Raw genomic sequence first — 14873 nt, forward strand, 5'->3', positions numbered from 1 at the left:
AACAGCAACATCATCATGATGTGTATGTGGGACCATGGAGTGCGGCTTTGTGGACGTCTTCTGGCCAATTCTGCACCAAGCTGGACTAACCTTTCTCGAGGGCCTGTGTGCTCATTTGCAACAGTGAGATCACATTGTCGCCATAACCAGAGAATTCCACCTCACAAGAGAGTGCCTCACAACTCGCAATATGCCAGAAAGCCTGGAAGTGAGACTATTACCAGTTCAGTGTGCAGACACAAATATTCAGATACTTTCTACAGAGGAGACTTTTTAATGCAAAGGTGTTACCAGACATTATCAGTGGCATCACATGGTGCATGGTACCCTATCTCTGGGAAGAGAGCACCCAGGACATATACAGGGCATGTACCAAGAAGAGACATCAGTCTTCGACCAGCTGCTATTGTGGAGGCAGCCCCCTCCAAAATTCAGCCGTACCTTCGTCTGATCAGGCTGGACAAGCCTATAGGTAATTTGAATGCGTTCACTATTGCAGGGCTATAAGATGTGTGAGCTTTCTTTTACGTTAAAGGTTATGCGGAGCACTTGTGATATAGTGAAAATCATTCCAAAAAAATCTCTTTACAATGAAGTAAACAAAGTAAAAATTAAAGTCCCCAAATTATCATCTATATCTCTTTTTACTGTTCAGCTTTAATGACATTTTTATGTAACAGAAAAAAAAAAATCTGCTGGTCCCGAGGACTTTCATACCGGTAATGGGATTTGCCTGCAATATTTATTCGTGAATGTCCACAGTATTATTTCAATAATAAAGGTACTGGTACCATATAGTCTTATTGTTGGTGAATTATGAGAAGTCATGAATAATACATTAGAACAAAGACCTATCGATCAAAGAGAGGGAACTGAAGGTATGATATCTGATAAACAAAGAAATCAGAGAACTTTATGCCAATGCAGTGTAAAAGCTATTTCCAACTTGTCTTCCTATAAAGTTACCAATTATCCTGAGTCAGCACTATGCAAAGTGTAGATTTCACCTTTCATATGAATGACAAATGAAATGTAGGAAATCACATGAGTAGTATTTTATGCCAGTCAAGGTAATTCATATGATCTTAACAACAATGCAAGGTTGACCTAAGATCTAAGGTCATTGTATGAATGGAAATAATTAGCATTTTACCCTCCTATAAAAGAATGCATACAGGGGGTGTTAAATATCTTTCTTTCAATCTGTATTTCTCACGGCATATTGTGTGTCCCAAAGTTTTTCACACAAACAATAAGGCTTTGCTTGGCGCTACTTTAAACAATAATGCACCATCACCCGTCCATGTGTCATGATACATACAATGTACATGTACATGTACCCCATACAGGGACGTGGCTGCTCTACCTCCCGTGTACATGGAGCATCGCCATGGCTGCTAGCCCGGGTCAGTTCCCCGATCTCTACATGCTGGGCATCTTTGGCCTCGGAGCCTTGCTGATGAGAGGGGCAGGGTGCACCATCAATGACATGTGGGACAAAGACTTTGACAAGTCTGTACGTAAGATTGCCCTTCATGGTGATAACGATTTTAGGGCAATTACCCCCTGGATAATTATCCCAGACCCTTTCCCTGACCCTAATCCTAATCCTGATCCTGAACCTAATTCTAACCCTAACCCAAACTCTGGCCCTAACCCTAACCTCCCTAATCTTTACTCTAACTTTATCACTAACCAGTATTTAGTGGGGGGGGGGGGGGGGGGGGGGGGGATAATTGAGTGCAAAATGAGTGATTGCTTTTCTAGCTTTGTTTGCCTGATTATAAACTTGTTTGTATTGACCAACAGAGATATTTCATTGCAGATGATATACTTTAATATAATTTCTAAGAACCTCCCCCCCCCCATTAACCCATAAGGTATGTACTCTGTATATTATGTAATACATTGTTGTACAGTATTTTCATCGCTTGCGGAAAATCTAGAAGGGTAGCAAAATGGAACATGCTCTTGGCTTACTTGTAAATAGCATGTGGCTTAATCTTGAGAATTGCATCCCCCTCCGTCCCCCCCCCCCCCCTCCTTTGCTATGAACTTGATAGTTAGTTTCCCATTTTAGGAAGTAGGGAATGGCGTATATGTTGACATGAATTTGTGGTTCCCTAACGCTCACTTTTAGTTGCCACACGTTACTGGTCAATGACTGACTTTAGCCCCAAATTGCCATCATATCTTATGTTTTCCTTCCTTTAATACAACACTCTCCTTCATGTGAAAACAAAAACAAAAACAAAAACACAGCATCCAATCTATACTTTTTCTTTTGTCATCTAGGTTGAAAGGACCAAAGTGCGCCCTATAGCGGCAGGTGAAATCACTCGTTTCCAGGCACTGGTGTTCTTGGGATGCCAGCTCTCTGCAGCTCTAGCCATCCTCCTCTCCTTCAACTGGTACAGGTGAGAAACTACAGCCAATCTACCGCAATATCATGAGAGCGGGCTACCTGGTAATACATGAAGACTCCATAGTCTTTGAAGGTTGCTAACAGTCCACAATTCATTTCTTTCTGATACGTTGCTGACACTATCATCCCCACAGCTTTGGTAGTTGCATGTGTGAAATGTCGATCAAATAATTCCCCTGGAGGTAGAAGATGTCTGGTTTAGTGTGCCCCCCCCCCCCAATACTATTTACATTTTATCTATCTGAAGAAGGGAATGGTCAACCAGCTAATTGCCAGCTTTAAAGATACCATCTTCGTTTGTGAGAAGAAACTTTAAAAAATCTTTGGATTTTCTGATATTAACTTCAATTCAAGAGGAGATTGCATTAATTCTAATGCCAGAAAGAAATAGCCATGTCTCGTACTGCAATGATTGTCCCACATACAAGAACTTCTCAACATGAACAATCTTTTTCTTCTCATTCTAAACATCAGCCCTTGCTGCTTTATTTAACATATCTATTTTTTAATTTCGTCATTCCATGTCCTTATGTACAATTGCAACTCCGATCATATTTTTTGATGCAGCAAACTATTCTATATGATACAAGAGCTCGTAATCACATTTAGAATATATTTATTGAAATCATATTCTTGATGAGTGTTAATATATTTGTTGTCTCTTGAATTATTTAACATAACATTCACTTCATGTCTGTATTGGGAGTATTCTGATCTTTCTTTTCTTCACTCTTGATCGCCACAGAAAGTGAAGATCGAGTCAAGTCATATCAAATCACCTTGAATCAGATCAAATCAGTTTCTTTCCCTCCTTGCTGGCAATGTTACAGTGGTCATACCTCGCATCTTTCATGACTTTGCTTTTCCCTTTTGATATCCTCTTGTCTGGAAATCAAATTCAAATTGAATCAAATCAAATCATACAATTTCTGTCCTACATTTCTCTCCTTTTGCTGGTGAACAGCGTTGCACTGGGAGCATCCTCCATGTTTCTGGTGGTCTCATATCCCCTCATGAAGAGAATCACATACTGGCCTCAGGCTGTTCTCGGTGAGAAAAATCATATTGCCCTCGTATAAATTTGCCATTAGAGCATAGGAGCACTATTATGTTATCATCAAAATCTATACTTTCATCATAAATTGCGAGAAGTGTGATTGGTAAAATAGATCTATGAGAAAAAAAGTGCAGCTTGCATATTTCGGTGACAGACTTCAAACTCTCGAAAAGTGAGGTTTTTCCATTTTCTATTAAAATTAATAGTAAATTTTACCAGTAAACAAGTAATCAACACTGCTTTGGACATTTTGTATATTTAAGTGTAACTACATTGTACATAGAGACAAAATTTTTATGTCTAAATCTGCGGCAAACAGAAATAATGTTATCATAACATTTAGGCCCACAGGGTTTCACTTTCATAGTGTTTTGATATTTATTCATTTCACAATTACACTGAATCTTGTTGGTGAAAATGAACTGATACTGAGTTACTTTAATGTGCAGGAGGTGAAGCTTTATTCTTCTGAACCCTTCCAGGGCCATCAATGTAGACTGCCATCAACAGCTTATTTATACAGTACAGTTACTACAGTAGTAGTAGTGACTTTGTTAAAGCATGGTGCAGATCATAATTGATGTTTGAATACGATATAATCAGCATGCATGACCATTCCAGAGTGTAAGGGCCCCATGACACCTACAGAGTGCATCTATCCTGTCACTGAATTGCCTCATCTTTTTTCTGGTGCACAGGGCTGACGTTCAACTGGGGAGCCATGCTAGGGTGGTCTGCCGTACAGGGTTCCTGCGACTGGAGCGTGGTCTTGCCCCTCTACCTGGCGGGCGTCTCCTGGACGCTGGTCTATGACACCATCTATGGACATCAGGTGATTTTCCTCTGGAACTGAACTCAGCACAATATGTTGATCCGTTTTTGTGAGACATACCATATTTGCCTTCTCCCCAAAAACTGCTGAGTTTACTCAAAATTTGATGTATATATAGTGTATGTTACTTTGTTGTCACCGAACACAGTGCAATATTTGTGTAAATTTCTTTTTATCCATCTTCCTACATTTCCTCTTGTCAGAAGACTTTAAAGTTTATACCCATTGATGGTAATTTTCAAAAACAAACAAACAAACAAGCAAACAGAAATTAAGAATTTTCCCTTGTTGCTTAGCTGTTGCTGTTGCAGTGTTTTTTTCCCCCGACTGAACTCATTTGAAAATTTTGTTTGGAAATACATTAAACTTTCATTTACATCCCATTAGGTCATAAAGTAATCTTCATTATGAGCCCTTGTTATATGATTACAGTTTGAACTGGTAATGGTAATTTGTATCTGACTTGCAAATATGATAATTTGGCCTCATTCTACGTCTAATGATAGTTATCATTACCGGTATGTGTATCAAATGTTGACTTCCTCATTCATTACAAGCCTGTCCCAGATACAGCAAACTTTGCAATGGCTAAACGCTTGTCCTGGCTTTTTGTGAATGATGAAATTGCAGTATGCAGGCATTACTTTAATAACAACATCAGGGAAAACAGGATACAAGTACTGTGTCTGCAGTTTATTGTTTTTCTGACTTGTGAAAATCCACAAAATGATCAATATGCATGCTATCTGATTGTCTTGTGATTACCACCGCCAAGGGGGGAGGTTATGTTTTCGTTACCATTGGTTTGTCCGTGTGCAAAATTACTCAAAAAGTAGTTAACGGATTCGGATGAATCTTACAGGAAAGGTTGAGAATGACAGAAGTAACAGATGATTAAATTTTGGTAGTGATCCAAGAATTTTTGGAGGATTTATGAAGGATTTTTGATATTTTGGCAGGTAGGGTCGATGAATTTGGGAGTTCAAGCTGCGCATTTTTGAGGTTTTCATGCACGCACTAAAGTGCATGCCCTAGTTTCTGCTGAGGCGAGGCGCGCCTTGCATCAGAGGGTTTATGACGTAACAAAGACTTCTATATTGGGAAATCGGGCAATTTTTCAGCATGCATACGTATGGTGGAAATCACTGATCTCTTCTTCGGGTAACTGGTTAGTCTGCCTCCTTCAGTAATCTGAAGATTCTATTATATGGAAGAGCAAGATCATTGGTAGAAAGTAGCTGCTTGGCGGAGGTCTGCGCTCTCAGAGTGCTTTTCTAGTTTACAAATGATTTTATACAGTTGCTTGTCTAGACTGACTATTGTTGTTGATTGAATAGTAGTATGAAGAAGTATTATGTTCAAAATTTGTATGATCAGGATAAAAAAGATGACATGATCCTGGGCTTGAAGTCGACGTCCATCTACATGGGAGAGAGGACCAAGCCATGGCTGACCGGATTCGGGGTGGCAATGATCTGTGGACTGGTGACGGCTGGACTCAACGCTGACCAGACTCTCCCCTACTACCTGGCCGTATCTCTGGTAGCGGCTCAGCTTGGCAGTCAGGTCTGTTCTGCTCCGTTTCTTCTTATTGTGATCTGCTCGTTAGATTTGAACCACTACAGGATTGTTATGATTGTAACAATTAAGAGAAAGATGAAAATGACAACAGACTATTTTGTTGTTGTTGTTGTTGTAAGAATGAGATGATTTATAATTGTAATTGTTGGATCTGGCCCCATCATCAAGCAACTCCTCGGTTTCCTAGATAATCAGTACCTGAAAGCAATGAATATCTTAAAAGAATCATGTGAAAGCAGTGCTTCTGAACTCCTCATAGTCAATTTGACATCATCAGTTGAATGCACTTTAGTAGTTTATTTCCAGTTAAAATAAAACATCATGCTTACATAACTGATAAATGAGCGACATAGTAAGATATTTTGGCATTCACATCATAACACTAGCATATAAAAAAAAGTAGTGGTACAAAATGCAAGATGTGTAAGAGAAATACTGTGAGAAGGGAAGAAAAAATGTAATGAATAGTACCGTCATTCCATAATCAGAGCCAAGAAATCACTGATGGTTACCATACCACTGATTGCAAAGTTACCCATGACTATAAGGTTACTGTAGTTTCATGCAATGGGCCCCAGTTGTCACATCTTTGTGATCAGATTTTCAGATTCCCACAGTAATGTCTCCATCTAGCATGAGATCTAGTCCAGGCTAGAAGGCACCCAACCTTGTTTTTTGATATATACAATGTTTTTTGATGGTTTCTTGTCAATTCGAGGGTGCTGATTCCAAATCCGATTGATGCCACTCGCGTAACCTTGAGCATTTTCGGTAAAATGCAAAAATCCAAAATGGCCGCCAGATATGCTAATTCGGCCGTGATAAACACAATAATGTGCCTTATATGACCAATTATTCCCCCAAACTTTATACATTTCTGTTCCTAGAGTTACTCCATCTGCATTTGCAAGAGAATTTTCATTTCATATAGGTTCATATAGTATTTAAAGCTCATTTCTTATTCAAAATGGCCGCCATTCCTATGCTTATGTGCTATATGAATGGCAAAACATATGCATGGAAATATAGGTAGAACAAATTTACTGTATTTCCAGTCCCGTATACCTACGCTGGCATGAAGTGTTGCATGTGTAATACAAATATGTTGGGTGTCACTTACAATATAGAGGGCCTTCATGTATATTTGAGCATTTAATATTCATAAACCTTACGATGTTTAACACAATTTCTTATATACTTCATTTTGTCTCAACAACGAATTCAAGTTCACTAAACGTCTCGCAAGAAATCAATATAACATCACATTCTACATGCAAGTTGAATATAGAAATGTAATACCAACACAATATAATAAGAAGTCTACATGAATGGTATTTATCAAATAATGTTGAAAATGGAGAGGAAGCTAGAAAGCAAACTTCTAATATGCGTTCCCCTAAAACCATATCAACAAAGTACAGAAAAATCCTATACAGTAAGTGCAGAGATACATGGTTGCAGACAAAAACACATCGGACATTAATGACCCACCTAATAACCCTTTACATTGTACATTTTTGTTTTTACCAGCAAGGAGTTGGGGGGGGGGGGGAGGGAGGAGTCCTGAGGCGAGTTTGAAATGGATCATAACCTCCATCACTTTGATATGATATAATTTAGAAGTACCGCCTTGATATTATCGAGCAAACTTGATTTTCTTCTTGAATTAAAACAACAAAAACTGGTGAAGGCATAAATGAAACTGTCCAAACGCAATACCGTACAAATTATTCATTAAACATCAACCAAGGAGCAATGTAAATACTCTTTCAGTTCTCTCACAGTTCCCAGGAGTTGATAATAATACACCTTGACATCATGATCTCCTTCAGTCTTGTCTTAAAAATAAAACTGTCATTTTTATTGTCTTTAAAGAACCCTTTAATTGGATGTTTGGTAGCAGCCCCAAATTTGAAGAATTCTCAGGCTAAAGATGCATATTAGTCCTGCAATTGCTTTAATTGCAACCACATCTGGTGATGTTCAGCACTTCCTCAGGAGTCAGAGGGCAATTATTTGCCATAGAAACTGAATGAAGACATGAAGACTTGCTTGATCACCACCCCTTGAAGACCTATGGCTTTGTTGCCAGGCCAGAGACAGTTGTAGGTAACTTGGGTGGTATCAGAGATGACATCAGACCAGCATCTGCACCAACCTGTTTTGGGGTCAAAGCTTTCAAGTTACGGGAGGGAAATCTAGGTTTGTGGGATTTCAGACGCATTGATGGCAGGTTGTTCAAGGGGTCATTTCACACTCTAAAAAAAAAAAATCTGAGTCAGAACTGACCCGGAACTGGGTCCGTTGGGGTCACACACCGTTCCGGGTCAGAAATGACAAGGAAAGGGGTCAGATATGACCCCATCCAGAGTCATGATTGGGTCAGGGTGACCCCATTCCGGGTCTTCATGACCAAATTCCAAGTCATCAGGTGTGTGACCCCAACGGACCCAGTTCCGGATCAGTTTTGACCCAGATTTTTTTTAGAGTGCATGAAGCGCTTTGTCAGATCTTTTCTTTTTGACAGCTGTTATAAGCTACTAAAATCCTTGCATCTTATTGGCCGAGAGCAAATTTGTCAGACAAATTTGTCAGACAAAACGCTTCATGAAATGCCCCCATGCTATCGTGTTTAGAAGGTCAGGGTATGCGTTGACGGCACTGGTGAGGTGGTGACACTTGTCATCCTTTCCTTCCAGCGTGAGGGAGAGTGATCGAGAGCCAGTGAAGAAGGGTGGACTTCCTTAGCCTATGCTTGGAAGGCTTGCCACAGAGGGCTACCTTGAACATAGCGTTGGCAAGATGGTTACTAAGATGGAAGGCATGATGATAATCTTATAAAGGTTGGGGCAAAGTCTCCAGAAGGTGAAGTACTCCTCTATTGTCTTGAGATGGGTCAGTACTCGGCTGATGTCATCCAAGGACTTTCTATGAGACGTAAAGGCGAGATCATCTCCAAACTTCCGACGTGAAGCGAATGTTATGTCACCATGTATAATTATGTTAAAAAGAGCTCTAGTGGAGTTAGTTTACAGCCACCATTAAGGAGGCCATCATTCAGAGTCCTAACACAGCTGGTCTGGTTACCTAGAGCAATTCTGAATCTGCAAGTGCTGAAGATTAAAGACAAGCAGTGTGAAGTTGTTATAACGCTGCTTTCAGAATGAGGCAGCACTGTACAGATCTCAGAGTCTCCCTTGACATCATATACGCAAACACATTCAATTCGAAAAATGGTGATAGAATTCATCTGGGTTAACATGAAAAACTTTGGGGCATTATTTTCACTTCAGAGATTTGACGACAGGAAGTGAGGTGGTCCGTTTTGTCCTTTTTCCCCTGCCTCATATTCTTTCTCGCATGAGGGGACTGAAAAGTTTGTATAATATCGCTTTTAGATAATGTAGAACAGGACAGGTAATAGGAATTTTCATTTGTGTCATCATCTAGGATTCAGCCTTTTAATTTAGTAAATCAGAGTGAATATTATGCTGTCAAACATCTCAAGGCAAGTAAGTATAAAATGTTCATATCTAATAATTCCTGATAAACAATCTTGATGTTGGCGTCAATTCAAGCTTTGGTGGATTTTTCCAAATTCCTGGGGAAAAATTCAGATTGAGGTACGCAGCAAATTCAAATGTTTGCATCAAAAAATAAAACAGCTTTTGTTACTAACAACCTTCTGATTTATAATCAGCACACAAATTGATAAACAGTGTATAGTACCTGAGTGACAGAAAAAAAAAGAAGAAAATGTGTTTATTTCCATGTACACTTTGCCGTTCATATTGTGCAGGGGTATATGAGTGGCATCCATTTTGAAGTTTTGTATTAAGAAGAATATAATAAGATTATAGATAATAGATTTTCTGTTTGTTTCCCTGTTTTGCTATTGGCACTCATCAGATTTGCATTGCACATGCAAAACTGGATAAAAGTGAAGGTATGTGACTGAAAATTCGTCTTCTATTTCTATGCATATTTTTTGCCGTTCATATAGTACATAAGTATGGGAGTGGCGGCCATTTTGAATTGAAAATAAGCTTAAAATTTTAAATGTACCTCTTCAAATGAAAAATTTCTTGCATGTGTAAGAATTATTCAAGGAACAAAAATTTAAAAAACTTTGATGGAATAATCGGTCATAAAATTGACATAACTGGGATTATCATGGCCAAATTAGCATATATGGCGGCCATTTTGGATTTTTGCATTTTGCCGAAAATGCTCAAGGTTACGCGAGTGGCATCAATCGGATTTGGAATCAGCACCCTTGAATTGACAAGAAACCATCAAAAAACATTGTATATATCAAAAAACAAGGTTAGGTGCACTTTCTATGGAGCCTAGCCTGGACTAATCCTTGTAGTACTGGTTTATACAGTCAAACCTGCCTTAGCGGCCACCTGTCTATTGTGGCCACCTTTTGTATATGGCCACTAAAAACATTTCCCCTGAAAGAAATCAATGCTAAAGACCCTGTCTATAACGGCCACTTTTTTCATCTCCCCTGGGTGGCCACTATAGACAGGTTTAACTGTACCATAAAACAACCAATGCCTCATCCCTTTGACATCCTCCCCTGAACTTTGAACTCTGACCTTTGTTGCAGCAGATCTGGACCGTTGACATCAACAACCCAGAGGACTGCTGGAACAAGTTCCGGTCAAACAAGCGTCTTGGACTGATCATTCTGGCGGGTATCATCACTGGAACTCTTGCCAAGACCACACACAAGCCAAATTCAGAGGAACATGTAGATAATGTGAGCAAATAGTATGGCTTATTTTATGTGAATTGTATATATTTTGCAATTGCAATGAACACTGTATGGTCATGCATTGACGTACTGCAGTGTATAGGATTTTTACTCCTTTCATAAGATGAATTTTGTCTATTTTATTGCAAGTGAAAAAGAAAAAATCTGAAATTTGAGACATCGATATAGCATGTTTTTACGTGATGCAAACACGGGCATCTGACAGAATCAAAGAAGAGGTGAACTGTACATTTAGGTGTACATTTTTCTTCTAAAGGCAGAATATTGAGAAAATATATCCGGTGGCATTAGTTTTTTGAAGAATATTGTGTCCTTCCCATGACAGTGACAATGTAAGAAAAAGAAAGAAAGATAAAATTGGTATGGGATGACATAGCCCTTCCCAAATTACAATTACATCTGCAATCCAATTTAACTTATTTTATACAACACCTATTTAGAATGTAAGCTATCCGATCGGTCGATTGCCCATCACGTGACATTTAGGGAAACGTTCTATTGCACGCTCTCTTTGCACGCTGTCTCAGCTGTGCAATTTTGGTTCAACCAAAATGTTCTATTGCACGCGCTCTGATGTCACAATAAACAAACATGTGCCGCACGCACTCAACAATTACAAGCGCGCTTACAAGCGCGTACTTTTGTCACTCATTTTTGTAAACAACTTCGTTTCGCTTGTACGTACAATTTGTATGTACGTACGTACACATGTAGTGTTATACAGTGGCTGCGACCAAGAGTCTACTCATTCGTCTTTCACGGAAAATGGTTGCCGTTTCTGTGCTAAATTCAAGAATCTGTGTCGAGTACCAAATCTGTTGACATTCGAGGTGTTGTATAAAACAAATAGTGTATGGTCTTTACTTGTGCAGTGGAACCAGATTTCGCACTCGGTGAAAGATGAGGCGCACTATTCAACTCGGCTTCGCCTCGTTGAATAGAGCACCTCTATCTTTCACCTTGTGCGAAATCTTGTACCATTGCACTCGTGACCATTCACTATTTGTATAATATTCAGGCTGCAGATTTTCACCCAGATTTCTTGCGATTGACACCCTGCAAGAATGGACAATGACTTTGTCTGGAAATTATGTCTGACCTTACTGAGTCATCATATGAGAACCAGTACGTGGTGTTTCAACTTATAAAATCAATCTCTTGTAGGCCTATATGTATTACACATACCTGGTGTGGAATGTATTTCTGATGCTTCTGTCTTACACTTCTACATGGTATTATGGTTTTCTATCTGGTGCTGTTTTGTCTCATGGCCCTGTCCCATGGAGGGTTTACGAGTGCAAGTTTTAATCATTTGTCAGCTACCATGGCAACAAGTCGACATCTACCAATCAGCCCTGCAGCATTCAGTCGCTGCGGTGGTTGTCCTCTCCATCCGCATTTAATGCACATTTCAACGACTGGAAGGTAGCATGGATGCCATGGTGAGGCCAAATTTGGCACTAACGCTGCTGCTGAAGCGAACAGTGCAGCAAGGTTCCAATGATGTCATCAAGCCATGGGTCAACTTGCTGATGGGCAAAAACTGCGTATGGGGGCCCAAATATGCGTGAGCAAGCACGTTAACGTTACATCACATGACCAGTCATCACATGCGATTTTGCAGGCAGGCAGACGGGTAGAGAGTTTGCATACCGTGTGCTAGAGCTATGCGCTTTTTTTTTTACGTCATAGAACCTCGTTTCTACCAAAGTTGAATGCCCTGTGCAATTTTGCTGAAGGTTGAGATCTTTTTGGTGCATATGAGCAAAACTTCCTCTTTGATATACTGTATAGGTTGTTTATTTGTGCTCATGTTCCTATTTGCATTAACCAGTTGAGGACAAGTCTCGTGTATACTCTGGCAAGCGTCTATGGGAAATGCGCGTTGTAGCAAAATCAAACCGTCCTCAAAGGGGCAAGTGCGAGAAGTAAACTTCAGGAACGTTAAGATTAGTTTGGCTGTGTTTGTTTTTAATGTCAACTCATGTTTTTTACATCCATGGTATATTCAGGATAGATTCTACGTACAACTTGTACTGCAGCAAAATAAAATTCCCTCTTATAGATAGATGTTTCATTATGTTGGAAATGAAATGGTGTGAGGTCCATATAAAGTGTATAACAGTTTGTTTGTTTGTTTATTTGTTGTTGTTTGTGTTTTTAAATCATGATGCTAGGTGGGTTAGTTTATATGACTATGATTGAAGTGAAGTCTTGTATCCAGAAATGCAAAACAAGATGCCCTGTTGATATAGTGTTGAAGGATACAATGTATACATGTACTTACATCTCCACACTCCACTCTGGTATGAAATACAATGTACTACTCAATATGGACACTATCCAAATTATGTTCACTGAAGAAAATACAAAGGAATTCACGAGATTAGAGTTTGATTTTCATGAATAATTTCTGTTTAATTGATGCCCTTTGCATACAATCCAGAAATCAGTTAGTACACTGATAAATGAGAGAATACACAAGCATAATTTTTCATGTTAGACACATGATGATATCGTTTGTACACAAATAAAATTTAAAAATCCATTCACGCACAAAAATACAAAATTAGACTTACAAATATTTGAATACATGATAAAAAAAAAAGAAATGATTGAAAATCTGCTTGCTCTTGTTCCATCACACCTGAATATAAACTCCATTCATTTTTTCCATCAATTCACCTTTAAGCTCATCAAAGTCAGTCACTGTAGTTATGTATGTTCGTTCTTTCTAACAAGTATTGTCAAACTCGCCACTGTCAACCTCGCACAAGTCAAAAAATTTGCTAAGTCTAAAAGAATTCTACCCACGATGGACATAAACATCTATTTGTTGTATTGTCTAAGTTGAAATTCATGTAAATGAAAGGATTTTCCTAGGTCCCTTCTGATTCGACTTGGGCGAGGTTGACTGTAAGTAAGCTTTCCCTTTCGTCACTGACCATCCCCTTCTGAATGGATCAAATAGAAATTAATCGTCGAAAAAGGCATGCAACATTCACAGTCACATGCAACGGTCACAATATGCAGCGAGTTAGTTACCACGAATACGCCAGGACGAGGACAAAATCATGTTCACGTGAACACCCAAGCTCATCGTTGAAACATTTCACAAACATATGAACATGCAGTTACACACAATCCCCCATTTTATACAGTACTCTCTCTAGACAGATGGAGGATTTTACATGGATAGTATGTGTGCAGGTTAGAGATGACTATGTAAAAAAAAAATGTGAGCTTAACACATAACTGGAAAGACTGTAGATGAAAACAATTATTACAGTGGAATCTGCAGGAATTCAGTGGAAACCTACAGAAATTTACAAAATGGAAAAAAAGAGAAATATTAAGATAGATACCATGTGTCACAAATTCCATGTAACAGTACACCATCACAAGTCCCAAGAGAATATTTTTTTTTAAAAAATGATTCCCAGGGGATTTGGCACTCGCTGATTTGGAAAAAAAAGAAACAAAACATCAGTACAATAATAATTTTCATGTAAAAAAACTACTCTAGCAAAGAATAAAACAAGAACAAAATTACTTGACAATAATTTTAAGAGTACAAACTAACAGTGTACAAGTTTATTATCTCTCCGATATGAAACCTAATAAAGCTTCTGGTATACACCAGCGTCTTGTTTTAGAGAACACTGGTGTGACAGACTCCCGATATACGTAATAACACGAGTATCCCTTTTCTCAAATTTCTTCAATTTATCCTGTGTTGCCTAGAGTTTAAACTTCCCTTTTATTTTACAGGGAAAACCCCTTCTAAGGGCTCGCTTACGAGGAGGTACATTATACAGTATCAATTCATGTTCAATTAGCATCTGTAAGAGAGACTTTCGGACACATTTTATGTGAGTTGTACGTACAGCATCCCTACATTTTTGTTTTGGGTGGTTTTTTTTTTCTCTCTCTCTCTCAAGTGAAACAAAAACAAGTGTACCAAGTGCTTCATCTAAGCAGACAAGTTTTCAGGTCCCCCCCCCCCCCCCCCATCTCTAGATCTCACCTCTTCACTTCATTCCAAGATGGGCATTTTACATTCAAAAGTGTAAAACAAAATAAAACAAGCACAATGACATAATCACAATCGGTCTACAGTGAATTTTGGAGTAAAGATCCTGCACATTTAACCTTGGTGTGCAAGTGAGAAAATGATTAACCCATTGTCTACTAA

General features: G+C 38.9%; 1 protein-coding gene across 1 annotated transcript; it reads left to right on the forward strand.

Moving 5' to 3' along the window:
• The first annotated feature begins 1375 nt into the window (after window positions 1-1375).
• Window positions 1376-10675, forward strand: LOC139718293 (4-hydroxybenzoate polyprenyltransferase, mitochondrial-like). Its single transcript, XM_071629777.1, has 6 exons — window positions 1376-1516; window positions 2296-2417; window positions 3390-3475; window positions 4181-4314; window positions 5692-5880; window positions 10514-10675. Exons 1-6 carry the CDS (start codon window positions 1391-1393, stop codon window positions 10673-10675), a joined length of 819 nt encoding a protein of 272 aa, XP_071485878.1. The 5' UTR covers window positions 1376-1390.
• Window positions 10676-14873: the final 4198 nt, after the last annotated feature.

Source organism: Diadema antillarum, unplaced genomic scaffold (genome assembly GCF_040938485.1).
Source record: "Diadema antillarum isolate AM-2024a unplaced genomic scaffold, OU_Dant_1.0 scf00000092, whole genome shotgun sequence".
Classification (NCBI taxonomy): domain Eukaryota; kingdom Metazoa; phylum Echinodermata; class Echinoidea; order Diadematoida; family Diadematidae; genus Diadema; species Diadema antillarum.